Source organism: Salvelinus fontinalis, unplaced genomic scaffold (assembly GCF_029448725.1).
Source record: "Salvelinus fontinalis isolate EN_2023a unplaced genomic scaffold, ASM2944872v1 scaffold_0107, whole genome shotgun sequence".
In the NCBI taxonomy this organism is placed as follows: domain Eukaryota; kingdom Metazoa; phylum Chordata; class Actinopteri; order Salmoniformes; family Salmonidae; genus Salvelinus; species Salvelinus fontinalis.
This window is the reverse complement of record NW_026600316.1, coordinates 115,714-131,670: the sequence shown is the minus strand read 5'-3', so window position 1 is coordinate 131,670 and position 15,957 is coordinate 115,714. Positions and strand designations below refer to the sequence as shown.

Below are 15,957 nucleotides of genomic sequence, written 5' to 3'. Positions count from 1 at the left end.
ACGGCGTAAGCACGTACGAAGACTACAATTGCGTGCTGACGTCCTTCCTTCCTCCTTTCCTCTACTACCGGCGAGGTAAGAAATGGTGGATCACTTTTCTATCGTAGAAAATCAACCCCCATCTATGTTGCTCGATATCTTAAACGCGTATTTTTTCACCATTACGAATTTGCTATATGTATATTGAAGTTTCGCATTTGTTATTTCCCCCTCAAAACTAGTCGATATAACTATATCGTTTGTTTTGCCCCCTACCCCAGGCCGCAATCCCCATGCCTGCCTAGCCGTCATTTTAGTAGCCAGGGCAACGTGAATAATGCTCGATGTGTGTAACATGTAAAGTTTGTCTTGTATGTACATGGGCGCATTATTTCAGACCGTTTCAATTACATGTGTAGTCTATAAAAGTTGTTAGCCATGGGGACAGTGTTCATGACTCGCTATCTGACTGGCTAACGTTAGTTGCATGTCTGTCTGTTATCGTTAACTAGCTGTTACGTTGCCTTCTGCGTTTGTATTTACGTTTACTACTCTTACTGTTTAATTTGGACAGTCAACTGTATGTACCGAATACGTATTGTATGACATTGTTAACAACGAGCTAACTATATATGACAGTCGTGCAGCACACACACTCATGATGATGCTAGTTACTTAACGTTAGCTAACTAAAGTAGTTAACTCGTACTGAAATCCACATTCCGCTCCGTAACGTTAGTTGGTTAACATTCTGTATTGTAATCGCCAACTCCAGCTAACTTTACTGTCTGTCTAACCCCAGAATGAAGACCATTCTCAGTAACCAGACTGTGGATATCCCCGACGGTGGTAAGCTCCGTTAATTACTTGTTTATAATCCATTGTTAATTTACTGAACCATCCAACATGTTGATAACCGTGGAATCTATCAATAGACGAATCAAGGAATTGTTTTTTTAACCAGACTAGCATCAAATGTTTTGTCTACTTTGACTAGTGAGTTATTGGTTCAGCACCCAGAAAAGGACTACACTAACTTAATGCCTATCTGTTGGTAATGGAACGCTAAGTTACTGTAGTCTGTCTCTGGCTGGCAATAGGTATCTCTGGTGCCTGTCTCTGTCAATCCAGCATTTTATCCTGACTACCATCGGTTTTAATGCCATATATTCTAGTGACTTGGTTAAGATTGTCTAGCTAGTTACTGTGGTTCAGTGTTTGCTGGTGCCTGTGTGTGTGTGTGTGTGTTTGCTGGTGCCTGTGTGTGTGTGTGTGTCTAACCCCTGTTGTCTCTGCCGTGCCCCCCCCCCCCCCCCCCCCCCCAGTCGAGGTGAGGTTGAAGGGACGAACTGTCATCGTCAAGGGTCCCCGGGGCGTCCTCCGTAGGGAGTTCAACCACATCAACCTGGAACTCAGCCTTCTGGGAAAGACACACAAAAAGGTATGGAGACTTTGTATAGAAGTACTTGGCGATGGCTGCGTCCTACACTTTAATGCTCACTACCCATCATGCCCAAGGGGCTCTGAAGTGCGGCGAAATATTTTGCTGTGCGACCAGGAGTTTTACGTTCGGGAGTACTATGTGAATAAATCTCCCAGATAATAACTGTTGTAATGATGAGGCTTGGCTGTACCGTTGTTTCAGAGAGTGGCCCGAGAGAAACCAGTGCTGATGATTCGTTAGCAGCATGGTTGCACCATCACTACAGCAAAAAAAACGTCTTGCTTTGTAGTCCAATCAGGTCAAAAGATACGACTTATATGTGGTGGAAAACTTAAGGCAGAGACTATTTAATATATATAATAGAAACATCTTTAATCAAGCAGCTACAGGGGAGATCCACCTCTGATTACACAGGGAAGAACTGAGTAAATGGTTCCTTGTCCCTTATATAGTGAGAGGTAATAATACCATCCTATTGTCCCTTATATAGTGAGAGGTATTAATACCATCCTATTGTCCCTTATATAGTGAGAGGTAATAATACCATCCTATTGTCCCTTATATAGTGAGAGGTATTAATACCATCCTATTGTCCCTTATATAGTGAGAGGTATTAATACCATCCTATTGTCCCTTATATAGTGAGAGGTAATAATACCATCCTATTGTCCCTTATATAGTGAGAGGTAATAATACCATCCTATTGTCCCTTATATAGTGAGAGGTATTAATACCATCCTATTGTCCCTTATATAGTGAGAGGTATTAATACCATCCTATTGTCCCTTATATAGTGAGAGGTATTAATACCATCCTATTGTCCCTTATATAGTGAGAGGTATTAATACCATCCTATTGTCCCTTATATAGTGAGAGGTATTAATACCATCCTATTGTCCCTTATATAGTGAGAGGTATTAATACCATCCTATAGTTTACACAACAGTTCCTGAACACAGTGACTTTGTGTTTTAGGGTGCAGACACACCAAGAGTCTCAGAGAGACGTGACGTCACAGTCCAACACACAACACTTCCCTTGAACTTACAACCCCTAATTCTGCCAGCCACACATTACCTGCTCATTTTAACATTTTAAATCTTCCTGTAGTGAATTTGCATCACACATTCATAAACCGTGTCGTGGGTCGTTCTGAAACACCTTGCGTGTTCACCGTCGTTGACCGTTTTTTTGTTTACATTTTTAATGTCCTGTTACCTCATTGGCTAGCTAGCTACCTGGTAACTTTAGTATATCCAATCATGTGGGGGCACAGAAGGAAAGGAACCTTCTTCAGTATATCAATGACTGATCTTGTCGTCACAAACGTCTGTAGAGAGATGGGTAGGAAAATAGTGCTTTTACACCATGTAGAAACCTAATATTTCACCAATGATTATTCCTATCAATATTTTAGCGTTTAGAATTTATTAAATTGTTTTATTTCACCTTTATTTTACTAGGCAAGTCAGTTATGAACAAATTCTTATTTACAATGACGGCCTACCGGGGAACCGTGGGTTAACGGGGGCGGAACGACAGATTTTTATACCTTGTCAGCTCGGGGATTCGATCTAGCGACCTTTCGGTTACTGGCCCAACGCTCTAACCACTAGGCTACCTGCCGCCCTCAATAAACTCATGTATTTAGTGTTAAATATTAGTTTTTGTTTCAACAGTAGTTAGAGAAATTTAGAATTTGTTCTTTAACTGACTTGCCTTGTTAAATAAAGGTTAAAGTAAAAAAAAATCATAAAAATAAAAGTTAATGTAGACCTAATGGGTCATTATCTCAAATCATTTTGAAAAGATAGTTTTTTAAAAATCTGGTGTTTAAATTTAGAGCCCTGATAAAACCGAAGCTTTTTTTCTGTAGTGAACTGCACTTAGTAACTGTTTGGGGTGATGGTAGTTTGGTGTAATAAACAGATTTTAATGGCGTGGTGAAGCGTTCCTAACTGCTAGTCCTGGTGGTGAAGTCAATCCCTCCTCTCTCTCTCTCTCTGTGTTCCAGCTGCGTGTGGATAAATGGTGGGGCAACAGGAAGGAGCTGGCTACAGTCAGAACCATCTGCAGTCACGTCCAGAACATGATCAAGGGAGTTACCATGGTGAGTGTTGGTCCTACTGTTAGTTACCATGGTGAGTGTTGGTCCTACTGTTAGTTACCATGGTGAGTGTTGGTCCTACAGTCAGAACTATCTGCAGTCACGTCCAGAACATGATCAAGGGAGTTACCATGGTGAGTGTTGACCCTACTGTTAGTTACCATGGTGAGTGTTGGTCCTACTGTTAGTTACCATGGTGAGTGTTGACCCTACTGTTAGTTACCATGGTGAGTGTTGACCCTACTGTTAGTTACCATGGTGAGTGTTGACCCTACTGTCAGTAACCAGTGTAACTACTGTTAGTTACCATGGTGTGTGTTGGTCCTACTGTTAGTTACCATGGTGAGTGTTGGTCCTACTGTTAGTTACCATGGTGAGTGTTGACCCTACTGTTAGTTACCATGGTGAGTATTGACCCTACTGTTAGTTACCATGGTGAGTGTTGGTCCTACTGTTAGTTACCATGGTGAGTGTTGGTCCTACTGTTAGTTACCATGGTGAGTGTTGGTCCTACTGTTAGTTACCATGGTGAGTGTTGGTCCTACTGTTAGTTACCATGGTGAGTGTTGGTCCTACTGTTAGTTACCATGGTGAGTGTTGACCCTACTGTTAGTTACCATGGTGAGTATTGACCCTACTGTTAGTTACCATGGTGAGTATTGACCCTACTGTTAGTTACCATGGTGAGTGTTGACCCTACTGTCAGTAACCAGGGTAACTACTGTTAGTTACCATGGTGAGTGTTGGTCCTACTGTTAGTTACCTTGGTGAGTGTTGACCCTACTGTTAGTTACCATGGTGAGTGTTGACCCTACTGTTAATTACCATGGTGAGTGTTGACCCTACTGTCAGTAACCAGGGTAACTACTGTTAGTTACCATGGTGTGTGTTGGTCCTACTGTTAGTTACCATGGTGAGAGTTGCCCTGTCTCTGTTGACCCTACTGTTAGTTACCGTGGTGAGTGGCACTGACACCAGACCAGCTGATAAATATCCTGGCTGCTTGTTACTGTACCAGACACTGACTCCAGACCAGCTGATAAATACCCTGGCTGCTTGTTACTGTACCAGACACTGACACCAGACCAGCTGATAAATACCCTGGCTGCTTGTTACTGTACCAGACACTGACTCCAGACCAGCTGATAAATACCCTGGCTGCTTGTTACTGTACCAGACACTGACACCAGACCAGCTGATAAATACCCTGGCTGCTTGTTACTGTACCAGACACTGACTCCAGACCAGCTGATAAATATCCTGGCTGCTTGTTACTGTACCAGGCACTGACACCAGACCAGCTGATAAATACCCTGGCTGCTTGTTACTGTACCAGACACTGACACCAGACCAGCTGATAAATACCCTGGCTGCTTGTTACTGTACCAGACACTGACTCCAGACCAGCTGATAAATACCCTGGCTGCTTGTTACTGTACCAGACACTGACTCCAGACCAGCTGATAAATACCCTGGCTGCTTGTTACTGTACCAGACACTGACTCCAGACCAGCTGATAAATACCCTGGCTGCTTGTTACTGTACCAGACACTGACTCCAGACCAGCTGATAAATACCCTGGCTGCTTGTTACTGTACCAGACACTGACTCCAGACCAGCTGATAAATACCCTGGCTGCTTGTTACTGTACCAGACACTGACTCCAGACCAGCTGATAAATACCCTGGCTGCTTGTTACTGTACCAGACACTGACACCAGACCAGCTGATAAATACCCTGGCTGCTTGTTACTGTACCAGACACTGACTCCAGACCAGCTGATAAATACCCTGGCTGCTTGTTACTGTACCAGACACTGACTCCAGACCAGCTGATAAATACCCTGGCTGCTTGTTACTGTACCAGACACTGACACCAGACCAGCTGATAAATACCCTGGCTGCTTGTTACTGTACCAGACACTGACTCCAGACCAGCTGATAAATACCCTGGCTGCTTGTTACTGTACCAGACACTGACACCAGACCAGCTGATAAATACCCTGGCTGCTTGTTACTGTACCAGACACTGACTCCAGACCAGCTGATAAATACCCTGGCTGCTTGTTACTGTACCAGACACTGACACCAGACCAGCTGATAAATACCCTGGCTGCTTGTTACTGTACCAGACACTGACTCCAGACCAGCTGATAAATACCCTGGCTGCTTGTTACTGTACCAGACACTGACACCAGACCAGCTGATAAATACCCTGGCTGCTTGTTACTGTACCAGACACTGACTCCAGACCAGCTGATAAATACCCTGGCTGCTTGTTACTGTACCAGACACTGACTCCAGACCAGCTGATAAATACCCTGGCTGCTTGTTACTGTACCAGACACTGACTCCAGACCAGCTGATAAATACCCTGGCTGCTTGTTACTGTACCAGACACTGACTCCAGACCAGCTGATAAATACCCTGGCTGCTTGTTACTGTACCAGACACTGACTCCAGACCAGCTGATAAATACCCTGGCTGCTTGTTACTGTACCAGACACTGACTCCAGACCAGCTGATAAATACTAAGTGAAGTGGCTGGTGGTTCTATTATTCTGCTGTATGTTAGATGCACATTTTCATTTCAAAGCTGTTTTAGTATGGAGACAATCTTTTGTTTCTCCGTTCTAGAACCCCTTTCTCCGTTCTAGAACCCCTTTCTCCGTTCTAGGGCCCCTTTCTCCGTTCTAGGGCCCCTTTCTCCGTTCTAGGGCCCCTTTCTCCGTTCTAGGGCCCCTTTCTCCGTTCTAGGGCCCCTTTCTCCGTTCTAGAACCCCTTTCTCCGTTCTAGAACCCCTTTCTCCGTTCTAGAGCCCCTCTCTCCGTTCTAGGACCCCTCCCCCTCTTTTAACCCTCTCTCTCCTCCTCCAGGGTTTCCGCTATAAGATGCGCTCGGTATACGCCCATTTCCCCATCAACGTTGTGATGCAGGAGAGTGGGGCTCTGGTGGAGATCAGGAACTTCCTGGGGGAGAAATACATCCGCCGTGTCCGCATGAGACAGGGTGAGTCCTGAGACGGGACGGGGTGGGATGGGACGGGATGGGGTGAATCCTGGGACGGGGTGGGACGGGACAGGGTGAATCCTGGGACGGGACAGGGTGAATCCTGGGACGGGACGGGGTGAATCCTGGGGCGGGACGGGGCGAGTCCTGGGACGGGGCGAGTCCTGGGACGGGACGGGGCGAGTGTTTTAACAGTTTTGATGGCCACCATTTGAAGAGTCACTACTTATTGTTCAACCAGTAATTAACGCACTCTTCCCATTGGCCAGTCGAGTGTGTATAGACAACGGTCGGCAGGCTTCAGCGCGTCACAAGGCACTATGCTTTGTGAAAACGGGACTCTCAATTGTTTGAAACATTGTTTTAATTACTATTTTAAGATGGTCCTCCTAGTTCTGTATCCTCCTAGTTCTGTATCCTCCTAGTTCTGTTGGGTCTCTACCTCCTAGTTCTGTTGGGTCTCTACCTCCTAGTTCTGTTGGGTCTCTACCTCCTAGTTCTGTTGGGTCTCTACCTCCTAGTTCTGTTGGGTCTCTACCTCCTAGTTCTGTTGGGTCTCTACCTCCTAGTTCTGTTGGGTCTCTACCTCCTAGTTCTGTTGGGTCTCTACCTCCTAGTTCTGTTGGGTCTCTACCTCCTAGTTCTGTTGGGTCTCTACCTCCTAGTTCTGTTGGGTCTCTACCTCCTAGTTCTGTTGGGTCTCTACCTCCTAGTTCTGTTGGGTCTCTACCTCCTAGTTCTGTTGGGTCTCTACCTCCTAGTTCTGTTGGGTCTCTACCTCCTAGTTCTGTATCCTCCTAGTTCTGGACCTCCTAGTTCTGTTGGGTCTGTAAAGGAATCCTCTCCAGAACCCTGGAGCGTTGCCAAGCTCTAAGTTCAGGACGTGTGGCGATTCCAACGCAGAGATGCCTGGCTGACGGTCTCCTCCCTCTCTCTGTCTCTCTCTCGCTCTCTTTCTCTCTCAGGTGTGTCCTGTGCCGTGTCTGCAGCCCAGAAGGATGAGTTGATTCTGGAGGGGAACGATATTGAGCTGGTGTCTAACTCTGGTGAGGCCACATACATCACTAGGGTCCATGCATCACTACACCAATATGGGGTTATCCTGCGTGGTTCACTTCCCCGTTTCGGGGCTGCACTCGGTTACGCACAGCCCCCCCCCCCCCCCCCCCCCCCCCCCCTCTGGATGACCCTCCCTCCCCCAGTGCTTCTACTAGGAGTGAAAACTAACATGTTATACTGACTAGTACTACAGGACATTTCTGCTGTCAGATATGGCCATTTACCCAGTCTGTCTGTTATGATGCCTCTTCCCTTTGCTTCTCCCTCCACAGCATCACAATGGGATTCTAGAATGTTGTTACTTGGGATTCTAGAATGTTGTGACTGGGATTCTAGAATGTTGTTACTTGGGATTCTAGAATGTTGTGACTGGGATTCTAGAATGTTGTTACTTGGGATTCTAGAATGTTGTGACTGGGATTCTAGAATGTTGTTACTTGGGATTCTGGAATGTTGTTACTTGGGATTCTAGAATGTTGTGACTGGGATTCTAGAATGTTGTTACTTGGGATTCTGGAATGTTGTTACTTGGGATTCTGGAATGTTGTTACTTGGGATTCTGGAATGTTGTTACTTGGGATTCTGGAATGTTGTTACTTGGGATTCTGGAATGTTGTTACTTGGGATTCTGGAATGTTGTTACTTGGGATTCTGGAATGTTGTTACTTGGGATTCTGGAATGTTGTTACTTGGGATTCTGGAATGTTGTTACTTGGGATTCTGGAATGTTGTTACTTGGGATTCTGGAATGTTGTTACTTGGGATTCTAGAATGTTGTTACTTGGGATTCTAGAATGTTGTGACTGGGATTCTAGAATGTTGTTACTTGGGATTCTGGAATGTTGTTACTTGGGATTCTAGAATGTTGTGACTGGGATTCTAGAATGTTGTTACTTGGGATTCTGGAATGTTGTTACTTGGGATTCTGGAATGTTGTTACTTGGGATTCTGGAATGTTGTTACTTGGGATTCTAGAATGTTGTGACTGGGATTCTAGAATGTTGTTACTTGGGATTCTGGAATGTTGTTACTTGGGATTCTAGAATGTTGTGACTGGGATTCTAGAATGTTGTTACTTGGGATTCTGGAATGTTGTTACTTGGGATTCTGGAATGTTGTTACTTGGGATTCTGGAATGTTGTTACTTGGGATTCTGGAATGTTGTTACTTGGGATTCTGGAATGTTGTTACTTGGGATTCTGGAATGTTGTTACTTGGGATTCTGGAATGTTGTTACTTGGGATTCTGGAATGTTGTTACTTGGGATTCTGGAATGTTGTTACTTGGGATTCTGGAATGTTGTTACTTGGGATTCTGGAATGTTGTTACTTGGGATTCTGGAATGTTGTTACTTGGGATTCTGGAATGTTGTTACTTGGGATTCTAGAATGTTGTTACTTGGGATTCTAGAATGTTGTGACTGGGATTCTAGAATGTTGTTACTTGGGATTCTGGAATGTTGTTACTTGGGATTCTAGAATGTTGTGACTGGGATTCTAGAATGTTGTTACTTGGGATTCTGGAATGTTGTTACTTGGGATTCTGGAATGTTGTTACTTGGGATTCTGGAATGTTGTTACTTGGGATTCTAGAATGTTGTGACTGGGATTCTAGAATGTTGTTACTTGGGATTCTGGAATGTTGTTACTTGGGATTCTAGAATGTTGTGACTGGGATTCTAGAATGTTGTTACTTGGGATTCTGGAATGTTGTTACTTGGGATTCTGGAATGTTGTTACTTGGGATTCTGGAATGTTGTTACTTGGGATTCTGGAATGTTGTTACTTGGGATTCTGGAATGTTGTTACTTGGGATTCTGGAATGTTGTTACTTGGGATTCTGGAATGTTGTTACTTGGGATTCTGGAATGTTGTTACTTGGGATTCTGGAATGTTGTTACTTGGGATTCTGGAATGTTGTTACTTGGGATTCTGGAATGTTGTTACTTGGGATTCTGGAATGTTGTTACTTGGGATTCTAGAATGTTGTTACTTGGGATTCTGGAATGTTGTTACTTGGGATTCTGGAATGTTGTTACTTGGGATTCTGGAATGTTGTTACTTGGGATTCTGGAATGTTGTTACTTGGGATTCTGGAATGTTGTTACTTGGGATTCTGGAATGTTGTTACTTGGGATTCTGGAATGTTGTTACTTGGGATTCTGGAATGCTGTTACTTGGGATTCTGGAATGCTGTTACTTGGGATTCTAGAATGTTGTTACTTGGGATTCTGGAATGTTGTTACTTGGGATTCTGGAATGTTGTTACTTGGGATTCTGGAATGTTGTTACTTGGGATTCTGGAATGTTGTTACTTGGGATTCTGGAATGTTGTTACTTGGGATTCTGGAATGTTGTTACTTGGGATTCTGGAATGTTGTTACTTGGGATTCTGGAATGTTGTTACTTGGGATTCTGGAATGTTGTTACTTGGGATTCTGGAATGTTGTTACTTGGGATTCTGGAATGCTGTTACTTGGGATTCTAGAATGTTGTTACTTACATTTACATTTACATTTAAGTCATTTAGCAGACGCTCTTATCCAGAGCGACTTACAAATTGGTGCATTCACCTTATGACATCCAGTGGAACAGCCACTTTACAATAGTGCATCAGATCTTTTAAGGGAGGTGGGGGGGGGGGGGGGCAGAAGGATTGCTTTATCCTAGGTATTCCTTGGGATTACTTGGGATTCTAGAATGGGATTCTAGAATGTTGTTACTTGGGATTCTGGAATGTTGTTACTTGGGATTCTGGAATGTTGTTACTTGGGATTCTGGAATGTTGTTACTTGGGATTCTGGAATGTTGTTACTTGGGATTCTGGAATGTTGAGACTGGGATTCTGGAATGTTGTTACTTGGGATTCTGGAATGTTGAGACTGGGATTCTGGAATGTTGAGACTGGGATTCTAGATTCTAAGGTGTATAGGCTTCTCTTCTACTATAACCAGACTGTTAACCCAGAGTGGTAGTGATGCTGTCTGTCCTCTACCTTCCTGTCCTGTCTCCTCCTCTCTTCCCTCATTTCTCTCCTTCCCTCCTTTTTCAGCCCCTCAACCCTTTCTCCTCTCTCCCTCCCCTCTCCTAACTCTGGTTGCCTATATATTGACCCCTGTGTGACCCTCCAAGCTGCAGCACCCTGCTCACCACCCCAGTCTCTCTCCTCTCTCCCTCCCCTCTCCTAACTCTAAGTCCTAACTCTGGTTGCCTATATATTGACCCCTGTGTGACCCTTCAAGCTGCAGCACCCTGCTCACCACCCCAGTCTCTCTCCTCTCTCCCTCCCCTCTCCTAACTCTGGTTGCCTATATATTGACCCCTGTGTGACCCTCCAAGCTGCAGCACCCTGCTCACCACCCCAGTCTCTCTCCTCTCTCCCTCCCCTCTCCTAACTCTAAGTCCTAACTCTGGTTGCCTATATATTGACCCCTGTGTGACCCTCCAAGCTGCAGCACCCTGCTCACCACCCCAGTCTCTCTCCTCTCTCCCTCCCCTCTCCTAACTCTAAGTCCTAACTCTGGTTGCCTATATATTGACCCCTGTGTGACCCTCCAAGCTGCAGCACCCTGCTCACCACCCCAGTCTCTCTCTCCTCTCTTCCAGCCGCTCTCATCCAGCAAGCCACCACGGTCAAAAACAAGGATATCAGGAAGTTCCTGGACGGTATCTACGTGTCTGAGAAGGGCACGGTCGCCCAGAAAGAGGATTAGAGGTTAGAATTACCCAGAAGTCTGTCTTGTCGAACAGCGCTACGGCTCCTCCACACCACCAGGGGGAGCCCCTCTGTTCTACCGTCTGTCGCTTTCTGCTTTTGTTGCTATACTCTTGCTGTGGCCCGATTGCAGCCTATTTCCTATATAGTGCACTACTTTTGACCAGAGCCCTATTCCCTATATAGAACACTACTTTTGACCAGAGCCCTATTCCCTATATAGAACACTACTTTTGACCAGAGCCCCTATTCCCTATATAGAACACTACTTTAGACCAGAGCCCTATTCCCTATATAGAACACTACTTTAGACCAGAGCCCTATTCCCTATATAGAAGACTACTTTAGACCAGAGCCCTATTCCCTATATAGAAGACTACTTTAGACCAGAGCCCTATTCCCTATATAGAACACTACTTTAGACCAGAGCTCTATTCCCTATCTAGTACACTACTTTAGACCAGAGCCCTATTCCCTATCTAGTGCACTACTTTAGACCAGAGCTCTATTCCCTATATAGAACACTACTTTAGACCAGAGCCCTATTCCCTATATAGTGCACTACTTTAGACCAGAGCCCTATTCCTTATGTAGTGCACTACTTTAGACCAGAGCCCTATTCCCTATATAGTGCACTACTTTAGACCAAAGCCCTATTCCCTATATGGAACACTACTTTAGACCAGAGCCCTATTCCCTACATAGAACACTACTAGTGACCAGAGCCCTATTCCCTATATAGTGCACTACTATAGACCAGAGCCCTATTCCCTATATAGTGCACTACTTTAGACCAGAGCCCTATTCCCTACGTAGTGCACTACTTTAGACCAGAGCCCTATTCCCTATATAGTGCACTACTTTAGACCAGAGCCCTATTCCCTACGTAGTGCACTACTTTAGACAGAGCCCTATTCCTTATGTAGTGCACTACTTTAGACCAGAGCCCTATTCCCTATATAGTGCACTACTTTAGACCAAAGCCCTATTCCCTATATAGAACACTACTTTAGACCAGAGCCCTATTCCCTATATAGAACACTACTAGTGACCAGAGCCCTATTCCCTATATAGTGCACTACTATAGACCAGAGCCCTATTTCCTATATAGTGCACTACTTTAGACCAGAGCCCTATTCCCTACGTAGTGCACTACTTTAGACCAGAGCCCTATTCCCTATATAGTGCACTACTTTAGACCAGAGCCCTATTCCCTACGTAGTGCACTACTTTAGACAGAGCCCTATTCCCTACGTAGTGCACTACTTTAGACAGAGCCCTATGGGGTTGGTAGTGTACTATGTAGTGAATAGGGTGGCGTTGGGGTCGTTCTCTCTGTCGTTCACCGTGGGTGGTTGGGTGGGGTCCATGTTTTCCTTTCGTTCTCTTTCATATTTTTTCACCTCAAAGAGTTGTCTGTCTCCGTCCCTGATTCCGTTGTGCGAAGTAAGTTGGGTTTTATTCCCAGCATGCATCCCACATGGGACCCATTCCCTATGTAGTGCACGGCCACGGCCCGTTGTTGTCGGAGCACGGCCCGTTGTGGTCGGAGCACGGCCCGTTGTGGTCGGTACAGGCCACGGCCCGTTGTGGTCGGTACAGGCCACGGCCCGTTGTGGTCGGTACAGGCCACGGCCCGTTGTGGTCGGTACAGGCCACGGCCCGTTGTGGTCGGTACAGGCCACGGCCCGTTGTGGTCGGTACAGGCCACGGCCCGTTGTGGTCGGTACAGGCCACGGCCCGTTGTGGTCGGTACAGGCCACGGCCCGTTGTGGTCGGTACAGGCCACGGCCCGTTGTGGTCGGTACAGGCCACGGCCCGTTGTGGTCGGTACAGGCCACGGCCCGTTGCGGTCGGTACAGGCCACGGCCCGTTGCGGTCGGTACAGGCCACGCCCCGTTGTGGTCGGTACTATATAGGGAACAGGGTGCCGTGTCCCTGTTAGCTAATAGAACCATTACAGCAGCTTGATGTACATCATGTCAATCAACGCCTGTTTTAATGCTGCACTTTGGAATCATTTTTTATTTATGCTATAGTCTTTCTCACATGACATGCAAAGCTTTAACCGACGTTATGGGCCGGATTAGAGCCCTTTAGTTTGAACTAAACCAGCCCTGAATGCCCCATTTGTTTTACTCTTGTCTTAACAGTTGTTCTCTCTGTCTCTCTCTGTCTCTCTCTGTCTCTCTCGGTCTCTCTCGGTCTCTCTCGGTCTCTCTCGGTCTCTCTCTGTCTCTGTCTCTCTGTCTCTCTCTCTCTGTGTCTCTCTCTCTCTCTCTCTGTCTCTCTCTCTCTCTGTCTCTGTCTCTCTCTCTCTGTGTCTCTCTCTCTCTCTCTCTCTCTCTGTCTCTCTCTCTCTCTCCTCCAGCTGCTCTGATCCAACAAGTCACCACGGTCAAGAAGAAGGACATCAGGAAGTTCCTGGATGGCATCTACGTCGGTGAGAAGACCGCTGTGGTGGAACAGACGGACGAATAACTGAAGCGGATCCATCTCTGGAACTCACTATTGACCAATAAAATCCCTCCCTTTTTCAATGACACCCCACATCCTGTCTTTGTGGTTCCTATTGGATGGTTCAAGTAGTTTTAACCCGAGTGGTTAATTTTTCCTGTTAGTAAACCCATTTTGGGTGTCGCACCCACAGATCACATTAAATGACTTATGCTTAGTTCGTAACCAAGTGGGAATTTACCACATACGACTGGGAGAAATCCACTTGAATGGTCCTCCAACTGGTCATTTACTAGTTGGGGAAACTATCATTCTGAGCACCCACTTCTCCCACATGGTGACCTCTGACCTCACCTACTAAGGAAAATAACTATAACAGCATTTTCTTTGTCAGATAAAATGCAACAAAAAAATATGCAAAGCTATTGTTAATGTTTTTTTTAAACACTTTGTTTACAAAGCAGATGGATTTCGACACGGTTTGTTAACCATTAGCCAATCTTGAGTTTCTCCTGAGTTCAAATCAGGTGAAGGCAGCCAGCTGTTATTTATCCCTTCACAAACTGGTAAATTCCAACATCCCACTTGGTTGTGAATGCAGCCAGCTGTTATTTATCCCTTCACAAACTGGTACATTCCAACATCCCACTTGGTTGTGAATGCAGCCAGCTGTTGGTTATGCCTTCACAAACTGGTAAATTCCAACATCCCACTTGGTTGTGAATGCAGCATGAAATAGTGAATTTATAATTCTATGGTCACACCCACAAATCCTGTCTCTGGTTCCTATTGGCTGACATCAGTCCATCTGCAGTCCTGTCGAACGCTCTGGGGGGGGGTGAAGTTTCCCCTCATCTTAACCATTAGTGTGAGAAATGCCAAACTGACCCCAGATCAGCGTCGTAACGACGCCTGAACCCCTATCTATTACAAGGTCTTTCAACTGGACGTCTGTCTGCAGTTCCCTGTGATGCAATCAGTAGTGGAGGAGGTGGCTCGCCTGGTGTAGTTGGGGCCGTTCACATTCGCACATAAAACATTTTACACAACTAACATAGACTTGCCTAGTTAAATCAAATAACAAATTGAAAAATATTTTGAGGAAAAAAATCCCAAAAAACACAGTTTTGTGCCTGTGTAACAGATTTAACTTTACGTCGTCCCCTCGCCCCGAACCGGGCGCGAACCAGGGACCTTCTGCACACATCAGCAACTGACACCCACGAAGCGTCGTTACCCATCGCTCCACAAAAGCCACGGCCCTTGCAGAGCAAGGGGCTCCCCTACTTAAAGTCTCAGAGCAAGTGACTTAACTGATTGAAATGCTACTAGCGCGTACCCGCTAACTAGCTAGCCATTTCACATCCGTTACACCTGCGTCAAAAAAGGGTCTGTAGACACGCGTGTAAACGTTGTAAAAGGCCATATGAATTAAATAACGTTTTGGAGCAGTTCACCTGAGCTAGAATAAATATTATCGTCTTTATAAACTGCTGGCTGTGCGCTCATCAATGAAACACGTAGAGGCATGGCGCGTAGCTTCAGGGCCGTATTCATTACGAAAACCGTTTAAGAACCAAGCATTACGCCAATAATTTCACTACACCCGCAATAACGTCTGATAAATATGTCTATGTGACCAATCAAATCTGATTTGCACCGTTTTACCTTTTAAGAACCAAACAGAGCAGAACGAGAGTTTCTATTGGACAAATTCAGGTAGGTTCCTCCCCGTTTCGTTCCATTTGCTTCCGTTTAATAAACTTTTTGCGACAGAATCGACGTAGTGAATACATGACGTCAACCGCCTGTATTCGACGTAAAGAGATCCGATTAAAAAATAAAATATGTATTAGTATGAACACAAATACAAAAAAACAGAAATATACAAACAAGACTACATCAGCCTAACAAACAGGGGTTTTACATATCAAAATTCATTTTCTATTTGTTAAATACTTTTTTGCTTTTACATTTACTGATAATTTCTAAATAATATTTAAATTCTCTCTTAAATACTGTGAAATGGGGTTTGTTCTCTGCCACACTTAATTTTATGGATACAGAATCTTACATGAAAGATAAACACATGAACAATGAACGTTAAATCAGGGCCCATATCATTTGGAACAAAATAAAACATACTATCAGTGTGTCTCAGATGAACATGTGGAGAGATCCTATGCTA

At 45.0% G+C, this 15,957-nt stretch overlaps 1 protein-coding gene across 1 annotated transcript; it reads left to right on the top strand.

Annotated features, from left to right (window-relative positions):
* Positions 1 to 41: 41 nt before the first annotated feature.
* LOC129843306 (60S ribosomal protein L9) lies at positions 42 to 13,862 on the top strand. Its single transcript, XM_055911933.1, has 8 exons — positions 42 to 75; positions 782 to 828; positions 1,305 to 1,420; positions 3,438 to 3,533; positions 6,407 to 6,539; positions 7,505 to 7,585; positions 11,204 to 11,312; positions 13,684 to 13,862. The coding sequence occupies exons 2-7, from the start codon at positions 783 to 785 to the stop codon at positions 11,308 to 11,310; spliced, it is 579 nt and encodes a 192-aa protein (XP_055767908.1). The 5' UTR covers positions 42 to 75; position 782; the 3' UTR covers positions 11,311 to 11,312; positions 13,684 to 13,862.
* The last annotated feature ends 2,095 nt before the right edge of the window (positions 13,863 to 15,957 follow it).